This window comes from Pollachius pollachius, assembly GCF_949987615.1.
Source record: "Pollachius pollachius genome assembly, chromosome: 19".
Lineage (NCBI taxonomy): Eukaryota > Metazoa > Chordata > Actinopteri > Gadiformes > Gadidae > Pollachius > Pollachius pollachius.
In genome coordinates, this window is record NC_136952.1 from 14,871,910 (window position 1) to 14,888,272 (window position 16,363).

Genomic DNA, 16,363 nt, shown 5'->3' on the forward strand with positions numbered 1-16,363 from the left:
ACATGTAAAGCAGTGCTTTACAAGAGCAAGTGTCTTGACGATTTAAAATATAAGTGTCTTAGTTAAATTTCCTTTGGGGAATTTTTTTACAAATATATTTTCTGTTCATATACAATCCAGCAGTAGGTGAAGATTCTTGGAAACCTAAAATCGTATAGACATTACATTTGTTTTATTCCAAAACATTCAGAACTTTCAAAACTCAATTATTTTGCCAACATACAATCATAACGGAACCATATTTAAAGAACTTGACAATTACAACATTAAATAATAAAAAAATAACAGCCATGTTCTATGTACAGTTCTTCCTTGAAGCTATGTACAGACCATTCTATTGTTCCAAAATGATCCTAAACACATTTATCGGTTATGTTAGAGGCGAAACACCGCTATTCTTATTAGTTGAGCAGTAAAAAGGCAAAACAGCCAGAGAAGTATCTGGGTGATTGTACTGGCAGCCTCTTCGAGCAAACTGGGGACAAAGCCTACATCTACAGCTAAAGAATGACTAACTTTTTTTCTAAACTGGTACACTTGAATTTTGGATAATTGCATACTTCAGAGACCAATGCATACATACGTAGCATAATTACTCCACAAAAGCATTGGCTTAAACGAAAATATCAGGAAAAAAACTAACAGCGTCCAGAACTCATGCGCTCAAAACCCTAAAACACATTTTATTTTCTTCCAGTGAACAGAGTTTACACTCCATTCAAAGATATGTCATGTCAATCAATCAGGAACTGGTCAGCTCTAAAGGAGCCCATGCAATTTCACAGGAAACCAAGCAAATTACATAAAATGAGAACCAGAGACCCATAGGGTGATGGGTCAAATTTGCCACCTGTCTCGTATGGCAAGGTTGGACCAGCCTTTGTTTTCAGCAAGTTAACTGTCGCCAGCATCTTTCATGCTTTGTTTGTTATGTTTCATGTCTTAACCTTGTAATATAATTTATTGTAATTTCTGGACATGCAAAGCGCAGACCACAATTAATTTGACATTACAGTATATGCTCATTAATGTTTTGTTTCGTGTTGTGCAAGCACAACAAATACTATCCTCACTGTACATACAGAACATTACAGTCCAATTTAGTTGTTCAATGAGGCAGTCAATAGAGTTGGAAAGTGTGGTATACAGAAGCAAGCACTGGCTGCAGCAAGGTTCCAAAATCAAAATGTAAAATAAAACACCCTCTGAAGGCCGCCAGGATTTTTCTATAAATTCTTTAGTTTTTGCCTACTTGACTAGGATATAATTCTTTTTTCAAGCAATACAATTTACACATTCATGTCATACAAATCAATTAAGGATGGCTCAGATTTCACAAAATGTATTTCAAATGTCTCACAAGACATGCATATGCTTTTGTTTTTCCATTAGTAGAAATAAACCGCAGCTGAAGGATGCTTTAACTTTACCGTTAACAAAGAGAAATATAGTGGGACAACATCTATTTAGTCTCCTTTTCAGACACATAAGTTAGGACAGAATTGAGCATGGTTAATAATTGGTGCAGCCACTTCCAGATCTGCATTGCGTTCCAGCATTTGGCTGGAGATCAGCTGGTCTGTGATGTTCAGATAAGTAAGATCCTCTATCACAGAGTGAGAATTGTTGTGATAGCCAGATACTGAAACAGGCCTGTTCTGCCAAGAGGAGAATAAGTAAGAGCTGGGAATGGAGTAACAATGTTCCTTCGTGGCTGCGGTATCACTTCCGACAGGTCCGATGGGGGGTGTGTTTTTTGGGAACCTCGATGCGGCAGCGGCTTCGGTCGTCGAGCCACGGCAACTCAAAGATCCTGCCACGGAGAAACAGAATTGACCATTTGAAGGCAAACCAATTTAGGGTAATTATGCAAGACCTATGGTTAGTTACATTAGTGCAGGATGTTATCATTTGAAAAACCTTATACAGTCCCACGGGAACAATTTGAACTTACTGTTGTGTGAGTTTTGGTAGTGGTCGCCCAAACGCAACCACCGGGAGGAAGGGGGTGATGACAATTGACTCAACTGGTAGGAAAGAGAAAACGAGAAACATCAAGTTTGGTGTCTCGAATCACAACAAAACAAACACAATTCACTGATGCAACACTCCTCCAGAGTGGATGGCATGCAACGGTTCTCCGACGTACCGTCCTCAGAGTCGGGGTAGAAGGAGGAGAGCTCAGGTTCCCCCTCCGGTTCTCTGACCTTCTTCTTGTTCATGCGCTGCTGCAAACGCTGAAACATGCGCTGCTCCCGAATCCGCTGTATATCCCACCTGCACGCAAAGAAAAACACAGGAACAACTCACTATCCCAGTCTATAGAGTCAGGAGATGACATTGATGATGCATGTTGTAGTGGCACATGAAGGGCTTTGTGTGTTACAAACCGTTTCCTCCTTTTCTCATCCAACTCTAGCTTCAGGTGGCGCTTCAGGTATACGTTGTCATCCAGCGCCTGGAGAAAACGACACGTTATTCATTAATGGGGGTCAACGATCAAAGGATGGGACTATTGTGGCGAGTGTGGAGGCCCAGCGACGGCTCACCTCTGGGATACTACTAGGATCGTCCGAGTCCAGGGGCTCCATGCAGTTCTCCCTCCAGGAAGGAACTGAGAAAGAGAAAATATAGGGTTTTTTTTATTCAGAATTTGTAAAACCTTTATTTTCTTCATAATGATAAATAGCGATATTCATATTAAAAGGACCGGGCGTATGCAATGGGTCCACTCACTGGCTACTTCTTCCTCCTTCTTCGGGGACGTCTCTCTCAGCGGGGACAGGGGCGGCTGGTGCCAGCAGCACAGGTACATCTCTGTGGTGCACATGAAGGGCAGCTCCTCCATCAGCGAGCAGAACCCGGGTTCCTCTTTGCAGGGAAGCAGCGAGTCTCTCTCCTGGCCTAGCCTCATGGACCCTGCCTTCTCAGGAGTCTCCTTGCTGCGCAGCTCGCGGTGGTAGGGGGAGCCGGGCCGCATCTCCAACTTCTGGGGGCTGGACTTGGGGCACTTGCCCCGCTGCTTCTGGAGCTTTGGGTCCCCGAAGCAGATTTTCCTGTGGGGAATGAAAGCAAGTATTAAATAATAGCTGCATGAGTTTTGTCCATGCGTCTAGTCCATGCGTCCCGGAGTAACAGCCTACAATACCTCTTCTGGCCCTTGCCGCCTCGGCTGAAGGCAAGAGGCGTGGCCTGCTCCGAATGCGGGCTCTCCTCCACATCCAGGTCCCACATGTCGTCCTTATCGGGGGTCCAGGGCTCAAGCGGCTGGAACAGACGCTTGTCGCGGGGGTCCTTCTTGGTGAGCTGCAGGCGGCGCTCCATGCGCTCGATCCGTGCCAGCAGCTGGAACCAACAGGAGAGCGTTGGCAATCCGTCACTTCACAACCGATTCCAAAGACCCATGCATATAAACATTATCACAGATAAAGCAAATAAACTTTTGTGGACACTACATACCGTCTCTTTTTCGGCCTTGAGCTCATCGATCTCCTTGTCTTTCGATTGAAGCTGTTGTTGCTGTTGCTCGATGAGGTCCAGTTGGAGGAGGAGAATCTGCCTTAAGCAGTTGGCTTGAGAGTGGGGATTGGCCGGGGACTTCCGGATGTTCCGCCACTTGCCCTCCGTACTGAGCTCGATGGACGCGGTGCCCAGGACCCCTGGGACAACCCCCTTTGCGCTCTCATCACCACCCGCTTCCTTGGGGTTATTGTTTATTGCCATCTGCGGGTTATCCATATTGTCAATGGGGAGAGGTTTGCTTTTCACTGGGGTTCCCTCACCCCCCATTTGCCTGACTGGGGACAGTATCCCCGCGGTTGTATTGTCCCCTTGAAGTACTTCTGCGACTGTGGCAGCGCTGGTAACTTCGCTCGTTGTGTAATTCTGGTCTAAGCCCGTGGACTTGGTGGGGATGTCAACCCCCTGAACATTGAGTACCACGTCACAGGTCTCTCTCTTGAAGCTAACGGGACTCGCGGTAGCGACACCAATCTTTTTCTCAAAGTCGATCGTGTCAGCGTTCAGCTTGAATCCCGTGTTAGGATACAGCGTCGATCTCAAAGTCATGGCGAACACAATGGGTTTTCATTCTGCATGTATTAACAGCGGTGTCCAGCGGTAACAATGCTTCTGGCCCTGCAAAAGACGAAAGAAAAGGTGTTGCGTTCGGTGGAAAACACGTCGTCTTTCCTGGCTGCAGATACCACATGAGGATACCACGAATGTTACGATAACTGTCTCTAATCCCCATCCATTTCAAAATTGCTTGACGAATTTAAAGTGTGAGGTACGCTGCACGGAGTCAACAACACAGGCATGCTAACTACGTAGCTGGCCAGATAGAAGGGTGGCATTCAACTCCTAACTTCGCCTAAATAGATTTTCCAGGAAAAGAGCCATAAACAGGGGCTCGGGAGTGGCTACGCAGGACACTGGCGGCAGCCATCTCCTCCATTTTGCTTCTCGCCAAATGATGAAAAACAATAACAGCCAGCTAGCATGCTAATATTAGCTAACTGTCTTACGTGCGAAATGCGGCGTCGTTCCTAGACATTTAAAACGTAAACGCTGATAGTAGTTTAGGTTGAATAATAATGGTGAATTAGAAAGGCGTCAATATAACGTTAGAATTGTATAACCATACCTGCAAGTGCCTTCTTGTTCCCTCCTCAAGACTTATTTAAAGCGCCGACGACAGCGCATGCGTAATTTGCTGGCTGGATGTCTTGTTGCGAGGCGGACGGTAGAGGGAGACAGAGCGCGAAACGACTGGGCGTTGATATCTGCGGGTCCGTGTCAAGGCTACAAAAATGTCATGAATAATGGTTTTGTATCCATTAATACAAGTAAATAAATAATTATTATTGTTAAATAAATTATAAATGATGCTTAGTGAGTTGTGGTACTGGGGTTCAGAATCGGAATCATATCAAATAATATGATCATACACTCTATGGTTTATTAGAGAGTTAAACACTGCGTTGATGTGTATAAAAAAGATTTTATCAACGAGTAATTACAAATTAATTGATACGAAGAACTTGATCTAACAACTGCATGGAGTTCCAGAAGAAGATTCGGACCTGCCTGTTCGCCCCGTCAGAAGGAGGCAGTGCTAGCAAAACCATTACTTAGTACCATCGAAGAAGAAGTTTCCTTCCTGGTTCTTGGACAAAACACAAAACAAAAAAAATGTCACTCTTCTGTTTTGGTGCGGCATATTTCTGAATTGCGGCAACATGCCTAAATAGTCACAAAAAACAGTATTCTCGCATGCTATGTATGATAGTGTAAGGACATTTTCACCTGAGAATTGTAAGATTTGAAGAGCTCGTGTATTGCTGGAACATTTATCAGTTTAACACCACTAACCAAGTTCATCTGGTTGTACGCTACCAATCTCGAATCTTCATTCATCTGAACGTGTGACAAGAAAGCAAGATGCATAGAAGGGGGGTTGGCGCTGGGGCTATTGCCAAAAAGAAGCTCGCAGAGGTATGTTATATTGTATTCATGTCACTTCAATGGTCACAAGTTTGAGGTGCACATTGTTATTTTTTATTTGAATGTAGGCAAGGTACAAGGAAAGGGGGAACGTTCTCGCTGAAGATCAAATAGTTCAGGTAGGATCAGCTTTGTGCTCAGGGACTGCCAAATATATAAAAATATAGGAAGATGTATACACAACTATAATTAATGAAATATTATTTAATTTTTTCAGATGTCCAAACAGATAGAGACCTTTAAGTCTCACCTGGAGGAGTTTGCCAGCAAACATAAACAAGAAATACGAAAGAATTCCCAATTTAGAGTCCAATTTCAGGAAATGTGTGCCACCATTGGCGTTGATCCACTTGCCTGTAAGATAATTTCTTATTTTATACACAATGTAGACTTTTTAATTTGATGCATCTATTATTGAAGTTGTTCTGTCAATAGGATTCTTTCTTTATTATTACTTTGTTTTCCTCTTTTCACAGCTGGAAAGGGGTTCTGGTCAGAGATGCTTGGTGTGGGGGACTTCTATTATGAGCTTGGAGTACAGATCATTGAAGTGTGTCTTGCACTAAAGCACAGAAACGGGGGTATGGTTGGCTCAGCCGCTTCTTCATTTCAGTAGTACATCTGAAAGGACAATATCATTGATAACGTACTTTGTAATATCTTTTCAGGGCTCATTACGTTGGATGAGCTCCACCAGAGAGTGTTGAAAGGACGAGGTAAATACGCCCAGGATGTGAGCCAGTAAGTCTTATTTTGTCTGTCTATCTTATCAGTGTCTGATCTTCCATCCCCCTCCTCCCTCATGATTCATCAATCCCCTTTATGTGATATGGATATTAAACCCAGTTAAAATGTGATTCCCAGAGATGATCTGGTGCGGGCCATAAAGAAGCTGAAAGCCATGGGCAACGGTTTCGGCATGATCCCGGTGGGAGGTTCGTACCTGGTGCAGTCGGTTCCTGCGGAGCTCAACATGGATCACACGGTGGTTCTGCAGCTGGCCGAGGTACGGACCGGGTGATGCGTGGTATACGTACTGGTCTTCACCTTGAATGACACCTCACATTGGTGCCATCGGGTCTTGTGTTTGTGTGGCTACCGAGAGCATCAGTACATCAATACTCAGCAAAAGTTATTGTTCCACCTCATATTAGATGTATTTTATGTCATTTTTTACCCAATGGTCCAATCTTGAGTTATTAGCAAGATGTTTTTAAATTCTATAGTAACTTGAGTTATAAAATGTGCCTCTACTATAAGTAGGCTATGAAACTTGGATATATCATGTTGAAAAACCTGTAGGTGCGCTATGGTGTTAACTTACATTCTGGCTTTGCTTGCTCCCCCGCCTGCAGAAGAAAGGCTACGTGACCGTGAGTGAGATCAAGGAGCACCTGAAATGGGAGAGGGAGCGCTCTTGCCACGTCCTGGTAAGTGTCTCGGAGCGAGGGGAAATTCAGCCACTGCGGACATTGGTTACCAGGTTTCACTGGAGTGTTGAGGAAATTAAATCTCTCGCCTCGTTCCCAGGACCACCTGCTGAAGGAGGGACTCGCTTGGCTGGACTCACAGGCCGCTGGGGAACCCCAGTACTGGCTTCCAGCCCTGTTCTCTGAGATTAGCTCCCGTGATGTCACACCCGACGAAGCCAATCAAATGACACCTTGAGGATTTTTTTTTAATAAATATTTTATGTATGGGCCTTTGGTATTGGTTAAACTTCGAGAGACTTGCTGACATTTGACGGACTAGCCGTTGTTTGTTGGGGTTTCAATTGTTGCTCAAGTCAATGCGGAGAGGGAAGCCTTTCTCTGGGCATACTGCATTTGGGGCCCTCATTTCCTAATTGTATAACCTGACGATATTTCTTGCTGGTCACTATTAAAGAGGAATGGGTTTATTTTAATTAAGTATATGGTGTTCATTCAATATTATTACCCATGGTCATACCTGTAGGAACTGCAACATAACTGAAACATACAAGGTAACATCTTAAAGGAATCCTGTGGATCCTGCATGCAAGATTTTTTAGTTTATTTAGTTTATTCTTCTAAACTAAACATTACAATATATCTCTGATTGGGCAATCACACACATTGTTTAATTTGTTTTTCTCCTAAGTAACAGTATAGTATTGTTATTAAGTGCATAAGGTTTTACAGTTGACTTCATCTAAGAAGTTAGTTAAATTAATTCCAGCTTAACAAGAAAAATAAAGCCATTTCCTAATCGAAATGCAATTTACCTGTTCCTGTGCAAAGTAAGGCAGATAAGACACATTTTGGTGGATTCTATTTGGATTATAACTCGTGGCTGTAGACGTGATCTTCGAACTCGGCCTGTCCCATGTCATCGCAGATGAGCGTGCAGAAGGGACACACCCTGTGGCTCTGCTCATGCTGCTCCAGCTCCTCCAGTGTGATGCCGGGGAAGCTCATGTGGCAGCTACGACACACCTTTATCTACGCACAGGGAAATAGAGAAGCAGAAGAAGACACTAGGGTTAATGAGATGTAACTGAATAAGGGTGCAGGATTAAGAAAGCCTCGAAGATGTCAGCAAAGAGCCTCTATGACTTCTTTGCTCCCTGGTGTCTCGAGTGGGAACAGGAGTGTTCAGGATGTTACCCGTGCCTTCCGGTATGTATTGTTGAGCGAGTTACCTTACCCCATCTTGCTCCTTCGTGATTAAAGTAAAGTAAGGGTTATCATGCTCCATGGTGTCAAGATTGGGAGAAGGAGAGTAAAGGGTGCGTTCCCCAGTGAATGCCTCCTGGTATGTACTGTTGAGCCAGTTACCCTACCCTCCCCTACACCATGTTACACAGGGTGCTCACATGATGAGAGTGTCCCTGTTACTTCTGTTTGAATTTGCTTACAAATATGTTAGCCCTAGATTAATGGTTATGCAGATACTGCCATAAACAAACAAATACATGAATAACCTGAATGTTATCTTTTAACATTTGAGCTGTCTCAAATGCCTTTTAGTCAAAGATAACAGAGCCACAACCAAGTCAGCAAGTGCATCATTTACATACCGTTTCCTGTGTTTTGGGGCCCCTTCCTGTGGAAAAAAACAAACGTGTGACTTGGTTAGCCACTCCCCTCGCATCTTATTTCACATGTGAAGTTCAATGTTGTGTTCTGACAGTTATCAAATAAACAGCAAACATTAAACTAATTGGCTGGTCAGCCCAGCAGTACCTACCAGTCGTGTTGTGTGGCTCCTCAAACTGAAATCCCGGTTCGTTCTGTTGTGGCCCATGAGCAGGGCTCCCCGTGCCGCGGGGCGGTGGGCTGTAGGCCGGCCTCTCGGGCCGAGAGGAGCCTGAACTCCCCACAGCCTGTTCCCTGCGGAAGTCTTCAATGGTTTTCCTCAGACGCTGAGAATAAATAAGGATCAAGTTATGATCATTATGGCTGAAGCATTACCTTTTACATTATTCTTTTAATTAGTCACTATAAGGTACTTAAAAATACCCTTCAATTCATAGCAATTTAAAGGAGCAGTAGGGGATATTGTGTAAAATATTCAGTCAAAATAATCAGATTGCAGCTATCTTTAAATGCAATATTCTGCAAAAAATGTTTGACAGTAACACATGTCTGCGTAGTATGCAGCAAAAGAGACAACCCGCCGGCCAAAGTAACACCTTGTTTGGTGGGAGGGGCAAAGGGCAGGGGGACGGTTAGTGGTATTTCCTCTAAATCTTGCATACTGCTCCTTTAATAGAAGATCATACATTTTCCTTAAACTTTGTCTAGCAAGAACCGTCATTGTGTAGGTGTATTAACATGCTGTACCTGGTTGTCTCGAACAAGCTGCTCCTTCTCTTGGTTCTGGATCTTCAGCCGGTTCTCTCTCAGCTCGATGGTTCCATGGATCTCTGCGATCTCCGCCTCTCTTTCGGCTATGGTCTGAAGTGACTCTGCCAGACCTGACTGAATGAAAAAATAAGAGACAAGGGAGTCACCAGACTAACAAATCAGGGTCCAAGTCATGAACCAGGATATATGTGAATGAGTACAAGCTTAAACCTCTCTTGGAAATAGCCATCAACATCAGCCTCTGCCCTGACAGAGCTCTACACGTCCACACCCACCATGGCGTTCGACATACCACCTCGGCATCGGTGTACCTTGGTCGTGATGTCCAAGGAACACCAGACAGCGCATTCTCATCGAGAAAGAATGTCAATTGAGTTTGGAGCATTGTGGAACATTCACAAACCAGTTGGAGGAAACAGGCCAAAACATAGGATTTTAAACCAGCTTATTCCGAATTACACTTTTAAATTTGGTAACAGTGCTGTGTTGAAGATCATAAAAGATGACCAAGATGTTTTGAACAAAAAACACGATTTTGGGAGCCCTGGCACTTGGTGGTGTTTTGACCTTTTTTGTTCTAGACTGATTTTTTTTATTTGGGTGTGGTACCTGGTGCTCCCGAACAAGCTGTTCTCTCTCTTGGTTGTGGATCTTCAGCCGGTTCTGCCGCAGCTCGATAATGCTACTCATCTCTGCAATCTCTGCATCTTTTTCAGCGATGATCGCCTGAGACTCTTCAAGGCGGAGCTGAAAAAAAAACAAAAAAAGTGAGACAAGAGAGCTGATAATGAATCAGGGTCCTTTACAGCTGAAACAACTTGAAGCTAAGATTCTGCACCACAGAGATACAGCTGGACAAACGTTTCGTATGGACCTTCAGCTGGCTGCCGTTTTCTTTGATCCGATAATTTTCCATCTCTGTGATATTCAACTGACTCTTTGCGTGCAGCAAATCTCTCTCGGCCTCCTCGACAAGCCTTCTCTTGTCGTTGCACTCCTTCCTCTCATTGGCCAGCTGTGTCCGAGCATTTTCTAGCTGGCCTATCATGGTGTTGCATTGTGCCTATGGTGGATCAGAACAGAAAGATGATTGAGATATGCTGGATACTCTGGAAAATATGTATTGCAATGGTGATTGATTTCACATTTCGATTTTTGGCAGACGCTTTCATCCAAAGTGACTTCCGAGTTATTTTTCGAGATACATGTCATTCCCCTAGAAGAAAGCTTTCTTTACCTATTTGGCGTCAAACACCTTAACACTAACCTTCCCCCATGCTGCAGGTGTCATACAATAAAAGGAAACATCACATTACGATGAGTGGACATTTCTTCATAGGTCGCACCTTGTAATCCTGATCTGGGCGGTTGTGACAAACCTCTTGCTGGGAGAGGCTCTTACGCAGCTCCTGGTTCTCGCTCCTCAGCTTCTCCATGTCATGGATGAGGAGCTTCACCTGGTTCAGCTCCACAGAGAGCCTCTCTTTCTCCCTCTCACTGTATTTTAGGTCCACCTGGAAAGGGGTTAGCAGGCCATTCGTATAGATATATGTTGAACACTACAAGCAGATACAACCTTCAACCGGCCATTCTGAATTCAAGTAGTTTATGCGCATGCCAACGTATGAGCCACATTCCTCCGCAGATTGTGTAGGGTAAACACAGCTGAGCACTTTGCCTTCTTCCATTAGCTCCTTGTTGACATTAGTCAAGTGCAGCTCAGCTCGATTCCAAGGTAGGTTTTAAGTTGCATGCCACGGTTTGTACCGAAGCCATCTTTACTGATCGTCATTAGTCATTAATATGCAAAGCAAAGTAGTGGATTACCTCAAGGAGCTGGTTCATATCTTTAAGTCTGATCAACTCCTCTTTTTCCTCTTCTTTGACCTTAGATATCAGGCTATAAACACACAGATGTGTATTAATACCCCTCCTACTCAACCAGTAAGTGAAAGAATGCAAAACATTCTGAAGCATTTCTGTTTTGTCATGGTGTATTCTAGATATCTGTGTTGTGTGTCATGACTCACTCTGCCATCTCTTCACTCGTGGTGATACGTTGTCTTTGCTTCTCGATCTCCACCTTAAGCTGACAGATCTGCACCACAGCCCGGTCATACTTCTCCCTGAGCTCACCCTCACACTGCAGACCAAACGTGAGGATGATGAGACACATGGAGAAGACACACGGAAGGGATGCAAACAAGAGGGAGAACACTTAAACCTAGGCCGGCTAAAAGGGTCTAACATGATCTGTCAAATAGGTCCCACTTACGGCTGTGTTTATCCCTGGTTTATTTATCTCCGGTTTCTCCTTCTCGGTGAAGTTGTGCTGATCGGGATCCAGGTGCTTTTTGGTTTGGATTGATATCTCCTCCTTAAAAGGAGACACATTTAAGTTAAGGCTCCATCATGCAGATGTTGATTAACCACATGCAGTCTCTCTCAATGTATTGCTGGGGAAACCAACCCTGAGTCGCTCTGCTTCCTTCTCTTTCTCCATCAGAAAGATCCTGGCTTGGTTCAGTGCCTCCACAAGTTCAGATTCCTTCTGGTCTCTCTCTTTGTTATTTTCCTGTTAAAAAATATTCATAATGTATGAAATATACTTTCTTATTATACACCATTGTAGACTGGCATTCATTTTTGTCATTTACATTTGTATTATATAAATATTTCACAATTTCTTAATTTCTTGCATAGTTGTCTTATTATTTACACATTATATTGTATTTATGTATCCTATTTATTATCCACTTACCCATCATCGAATACAGGAAAGAGTTTTTACTTTATATTTAACAGAGCCATTCCAGTTTGGAAAGAATTTTAAATATTCCCTCAAAGTTCAATTCCTGATATAACAACGAAATGATGAAATAAGCCGACCTTCAGGCAGTCCACCTCCCTCTGCCGCTCCTCCAGGGCTGTCTGCACGCCGCGGGTTCCTCTTCTCAACTGCTCCAGCGCCTGCCTCAACTCCTCTTTCTCCCGTTCACTTCGATCGATCTCGTCCTGAGTTCAAATGGGACGTTTTATGTCAACATTCATCCTTGTTTAACTTGGAGGTAAGCCAACTATGCAGCTTTTTAATTTCATTATTTAATTTTATGCCTTTGCTTTTTGTTTTGCACAATTCATCTTTTTATAAATGTATCCAGCACTCGTACATTTTTTAATTAATAGTTGATTGTTGATCATTTAGCGGTGTACAGATATACAAATACCTCTACTGATTTCCAGCTTGTAGGCTACATATTATTTCCAATTTCCATGCCAATCTATTTTCGGTCTGCCAACTTGTACTTTATACCTGTGTTGTAACCACCATGAGGTCAGTCTCCATGCTGCAATCCATGTTCTCTACTGGGTTCTGGAAGCTGAAGGGTGTGCTGGCCCCTTTCACGTAGCCGAGGCTGTCCACGTAGCAAAACTGGTAGAACTCTGACTCTTCCTTGGGAAGGTAGTATTCTAACAGAAAAATAACCATGAGCTCACTTGCCTAAAGATGCTACATCATATACAAGTGACAACAAAAGCCTCTCACCAGAAAACAGACACTGTTTTCTCATTGGTTCCTGCTCAACGAGCTCAACTGGTGGATCCACCCAAACAAAGCTCAAATAATCTTTGGTTGTGCTCCATCCTACCTGTATAAAACAAATGCAGGCTAGGTAATCACGCTTGTGACGTCATGGGAAATAAGGCTCCGTCCAAAACGATTATGCATTGCTCACCTTGTATATCCCTACCCAGTCCCTCGTGGTGGGTAGAAACCCCACGGCCAGAGTGTAGTGGCAGGTGACTTGGGTCGACCTGTAGTATGTTTTAGGGATGTCGTTGAAAACAACCTGGGAGAAGGTCGATGCCATTGCTGCACCTTCGGTGGAAATTCCCAAACACACATATACACACACACACACACACACACACACACACACACATACACACACACATAAAAATATTCATTCGACACATTGTCTAAATGGTTCATACGGACTAAAGGCGGTCTTGAAATTCACCTCCACAAAGTTGCTTTCACTTTCGTCGAATAAAGAACTGGCAGCACAGACCTACCGTTAGCCTGCTCAGCGAAGTTCTCATTAAAGGGCCGACTTATGAAATTATACTATAGGGCTACTCATTATTATTTGAATTATTCCGGTTACGTCTACTTACATTTGGCAGAGAGAACTGCGCACATAAAATGTAGCCACTACTAAGGATAGCGGAACTTGATGACGAAGCTACTGAATCATGTCTTCTTTTTTTTTATCCCCAACAGACTACGAGATACACTCATCAAACATACAAGTAGGCTGAACTGGAGGTGTGAAGCGCATACACATGTTTAACCTACTAGTCGGTCTGTTGTTACATACCGTGGTCCAGCTGGTCTGAGGCGCCCGGACCAAGCCTACTGCTGTGACGGAGATAAACAACACTTTCTCATGTTGCGCAATAGTTCCTTGGTCGACGGTTGCCCTGGGAAATGTAGTTTAACTGACCGTAGAGCCGACCGTCCGCCAGACTCAATTCAGGGGACGCATCCTTCGATGGCTGCATTTGAAGACCGCTTGCGTCAACAGACACCGACCCAGGCCAACCTCCACCGACACACTGGTTTAGGTCGATGGAAGGCATGAATAAAATAATATATATCAATAAATCAAAATGATGTAACCTACTCAATCGAAGTGAAGTAATTCTAATAGTGGGCATTATTTTGTGGGATCGTTTCCATATTACTTAAATGCTACTTAAAAACACAAAGAACAAGCCTACATTTACATAGCCTACCAAGATTTGTCTATGAGGAACTTCTCAACGGTGAATAACGGCTAAACACAATCTGTTTCCCAGAGACGGTCGGTAGGGGTCGCTGATGGTCTTAAAGTGGACAGACCAGTGGAAATCAACGAGGACTTCCAGACGTACCAAAAGTAAATGGCCTGCTGGAAACTCTGTGGTGTTGGAGTCCTGTGCCTTGGTGTTATGGAGGCCTGTGCCTACAAGTGGACGTGTTCTTAAAGATGCATTAACGCTCCGTTTTCCTTTCGGACCGAAATCAAATCGTAACGTTGATGCATCTTTAAGAACACATCCCCTTGTAGGCATCAGACTAGGCTACTAAATACGGATTTTAGATGTAGCCTATGTGCTTATTATTGAGAAGACAAGACCAAAAACAAAATCCCTAGACTACAGGCCTCACTCTCGCCACCTCTCTCTATTATTCTGGTTATTTATTTGTACATTAGCCTACTCTGCATAAGAGAAGCAATTTAAGAGGTTGCGCTATCATTAGGCCTAAGTGATTTCTATATTTCGTATCAGATTCCACCCTTAAAAAACATAGTCCTATTTGTTGACCTAAATATCTTTATTCATGTTTGAACGTTGAATGTAAAATTAGGCCAACGCTGCCATAGGCTGCCGTTGTTAGATTGTCCCTTTACATTTATACCTAAACGCATTTTGACTGTCATGTGAATTGTTTATGAATGTCAATATACAATCAAACCATATACAATTTAATAAATTGCTTTTAAAAAGCACGTTCCGCACGTCCCTTAAACTAAATAAACAATTAAATAAAAAAGGAAAAGGAATGCCAAATAGTTTTCATATTGATCATTAGAGTTCTGTTACATAGGATAATCACGAGGTAACCATATAAAGATGGAAAAATGGTTCATTATTGGAAATTCAGTAGACCTATAGGCCTATTATGATATGATATGATATTTCTAGCGATAGGCCTAAGTGCACACAAGAAAATACTTCAAAACAATATATTACTTATTCAAAAAATAACTGGAAGCCGTACACAAATTATCCATATATTTTTTATTAAAATAACCAATTGTTTTTTTTCCAAAAAGGAAATTACTATAAGTTATTATAATAACTAATTAATATAGAAAAATGACACTAAAAAACGCTGAAATACATTACAATTCAGAAAAAACATTGATAAAAATACACAAATACCTATGTAAAAAAAGACATGGTACATAAATGTCAATTTAGTTTTCTATGTACAGTATATATAAAAGCAATACTTAATGTAATAAGGTTATGTCCTTCTCTTTGGCTCGTCCCTCTCTCTCTAATCCTCCCTCTTCATTGTAACCTGGCTCCTGCAGCTGCTGCTGATGTCTTCTGAAAGAGGAGGGGAGTAAGGGAGGAGGAGGAATAGGAGGTGGAGTGGTACTATCATGGATATCAGAATGTTTCCTTGTGAGACACTGACAAGAGTCGTTTTTCTGCCATCCATAGAGAGAGAGAGAGAGAGAGAGAGGGAGAGAGAGGGAGAGAGAGAGAGAGAGAGAGAGAGAGAGAGAGAGAGGGTGTGTGAGAGATGGAGAAAGGGAAGAGAGAGCGAAAGAGCCACCAAGCCTCTGTAGGCTGAGACAATTACAAAAAAGGTAAGACTCAGCAATGTGTGTGTGTGTGTGTGTGTGTGTGTGTGTGTGTGTGTGTGTGTGTGTGTGTGTGTGTGTGTGTGCGGCAGCTAGTGGCCGTGTGGTGTCAATTGTAAAAAATAAAATACATGGCTTGTAATATGGTCGATATTATATTGTTTTGTTCAATTTTCAATTCTGTCTGATAAACTTTTCTAAATGCATGGATGAAATAGACATCCCAAATATGAGATGTCTATTTCTTGGATGTTAAGGAAACTGAATCCAAATAATTGGTTAATGTTATGGAGTCCTCTGTCTGTACAACACAAACAGACCAAAGCAATCAATAAATAATACATATTAATTCTTGTCATGTGTTTATCATCCAATCCTGCTATAATTAGAAGCTCTCAAGGCCATTCCAAAAACAAGTTCATATGGTAATTGTCATTTTTCAGTTCATTGTGATGCCTAACCTGTTATCTGCAGACAGGACATCACTGGTCTGACTCAGAAGTCCCCTCCTCTGTTTGTCAGACAACCCCCTCTGTACAGCATCAGCATAAGTCATACCAATAAGGCCGATACACCAGAGGATTGGCTCTCTGTCACCTTGTG

At 42.9% G+C, this 16,363-nt stretch overlaps 3 protein-coding genes across 5 annotated transcripts; 1 reads left to right on the forward strand and 2 right to left on the reverse strand.

The window, feature by feature from the left end:
• Window positions 1-150: 150 nt before the first annotated feature.
• Window positions 151-4,702, reverse strand: msl1b (MSL complex subunit 1b). Its single transcript, XM_079756702.1, has 9 exons — window positions 4,646-4,702; window positions 3,460-4,137; window positions 3,149-3,345; window positions 2,737-3,056; window positions 2,550-2,614; window positions 2,391-2,458; window positions 2,150-2,277; window positions 1,955-2,027; window positions 151-1,813 (listed from the first exon to the last, which is right to left on the reverse strand). The coding sequence occupies exons 2-9, from the start codon at window positions 4,066-4,068 to the stop codon at window positions 1,723-1,725; spliced, it is 1,551 nt and encodes a 516-aa protein (XP_079612828.1). The 5' UTR covers window positions 4,069-4,137; window positions 4,646-4,702; the 3' UTR covers window positions 151-1,722.
• A 477-nt stretch (window positions 4,703-5,179) lies between these two features.
• snf8 (SNF8 subunit of ESCRT-II) lies at window positions 5,180-7,415 on the forward strand. The gene is made up of 8 exons (XM_079756707.1): window positions 5,180-5,496; window positions 5,574-5,624; window positions 5,723-5,861; window positions 5,982-6,086; window positions 6,174-6,246; window positions 6,370-6,511; window positions 6,861-6,935; window positions 7,036-7,415. Exons 1-8 carry the CDS (start codon window positions 5,443-5,445, stop codon window positions 7,171-7,173), a joined length of 777 nt encoding a protein of 258 aa, XP_079612833.1. The 5' UTR covers window positions 5,180-5,442; the 3' UTR covers window positions 7,174-7,415.
• A 109-nt stretch (window positions 7,416-7,524) lies between these two features.
• calcoco2 (calcium binding and coiled-coil domain 2) lies at window positions 7,525-13,832 on the reverse strand. 3 transcript variants are annotated; one of them, XM_079756700.1, is made up of 16 exons: window positions 13,718-13,832; window positions 13,073-13,215; window positions 12,883-12,985; window positions 12,649-12,806; window positions 12,225-12,350; window positions 11,806-11,910; window positions 11,611-11,712; window positions 11,366-11,478; window positions 11,163-11,235; window positions 10,682-10,849; window positions 10,210-10,398; window positions 9,945-10,082; window positions 9,312-9,449; window positions 8,716-8,890; window positions 8,546-8,571; window positions 7,525-7,967 (listed from the first exon to the last, which is right to left on the reverse strand). In XM_079756700.1, the coding sequence occupies exons 2-16, from the start codon at window positions 13,205-13,207 to the stop codon at window positions 7,806-7,808; spliced, it is 1,911 nt and encodes a 636-aa protein (XP_079612826.1). In that variant the 5' UTR covers window positions 13,208-13,215; window positions 13,718-13,832; the 3' UTR covers window positions 7,525-7,805. The 3 variants fall into 3 exon arrangements, with proteins under 3 accessions (XP_079612826.1, XP_079612827.1, XP_079612825.1); XM_079756701.1 differs by lacking the exon at window positions 13,718-13,832 and adding an exon at window positions 13,515-13,709 and having other exon boundaries at window positions 10,715-10,849; XM_079756699.1 differs by lacking the exon at window positions 13,718-13,832 and adding an exon at window positions 13,515-13,709.
• Between the last annotated feature and the right edge of the window lie 2,531 nt (window positions 13,833-16,363).

Excerpts from the sequence above, each read along its gene's own strand:
- msl1b (XM_079756702.1), bottom strand. The coding sequence starts at position 4,068 with ATGACTTTGAGATCGACGCTGTATCCTAACACGGGATTCAAGCTGAAC. Across the intron at positions 3,057-3,148 it reads GGCGGCAAGGGCCAGAAGAG|GAAAATCTGCTTCGGGGACC; the intron begins GTATTGTAGGCT and ends CATTCCCCACAG. Across the intron at positions 1,814-1,954 it reads CTACCAAAACTCACACAACA|GATCTTTGAGTTGCCGTGGC; the intron begins GTAAGTTCAAAT and ends TCTCCGTGGCAG.
- snf8 (XM_079756707.1), top strand. The coding sequence starts at position 5,443 with ATGCATAGAAGGGGGGTTGGCGCTGGGGCTATTGCCAAAAAGAAGCTC. Across the intron at positions 5,497-5,573 it reads CCAAAAAGAAGCTCGCAGAG|GCAAGGTACAAGGAAAGGGG; the intron begins GTATGTTATATT and ends ATTTGAATGTAG. Across the intron at positions 6,936-7,035 it reads AGCGCTCTTGCCACGTCCTG|GACCACCTGCTGAAGGAGGG; the intron begins GTAAGTGTCTCG and ends CCTCGTTCCCAG.
- calcoco2 (XM_079756699.1), bottom strand. The coding sequence starts at position 13,539 with ATGTGCGCAGTTCTCTCTGCCAAAT. Across the intron at positions 12,807-12,882 it reads AAAACAGTGTCTGTTTTCTG|AATACTACCTTCCCAAGGAA; the intron begins GTGAGAGGCTTT and ends TTTTTCTGTTAG. Across the intron at positions 7,968-8,545 it reads GCCCCAAAACACAGGAAACG|ATAAAGGTGTGTCGTAGCTG; the intron begins GTATGTAAATGA and ends CCCTGTGCGTAG.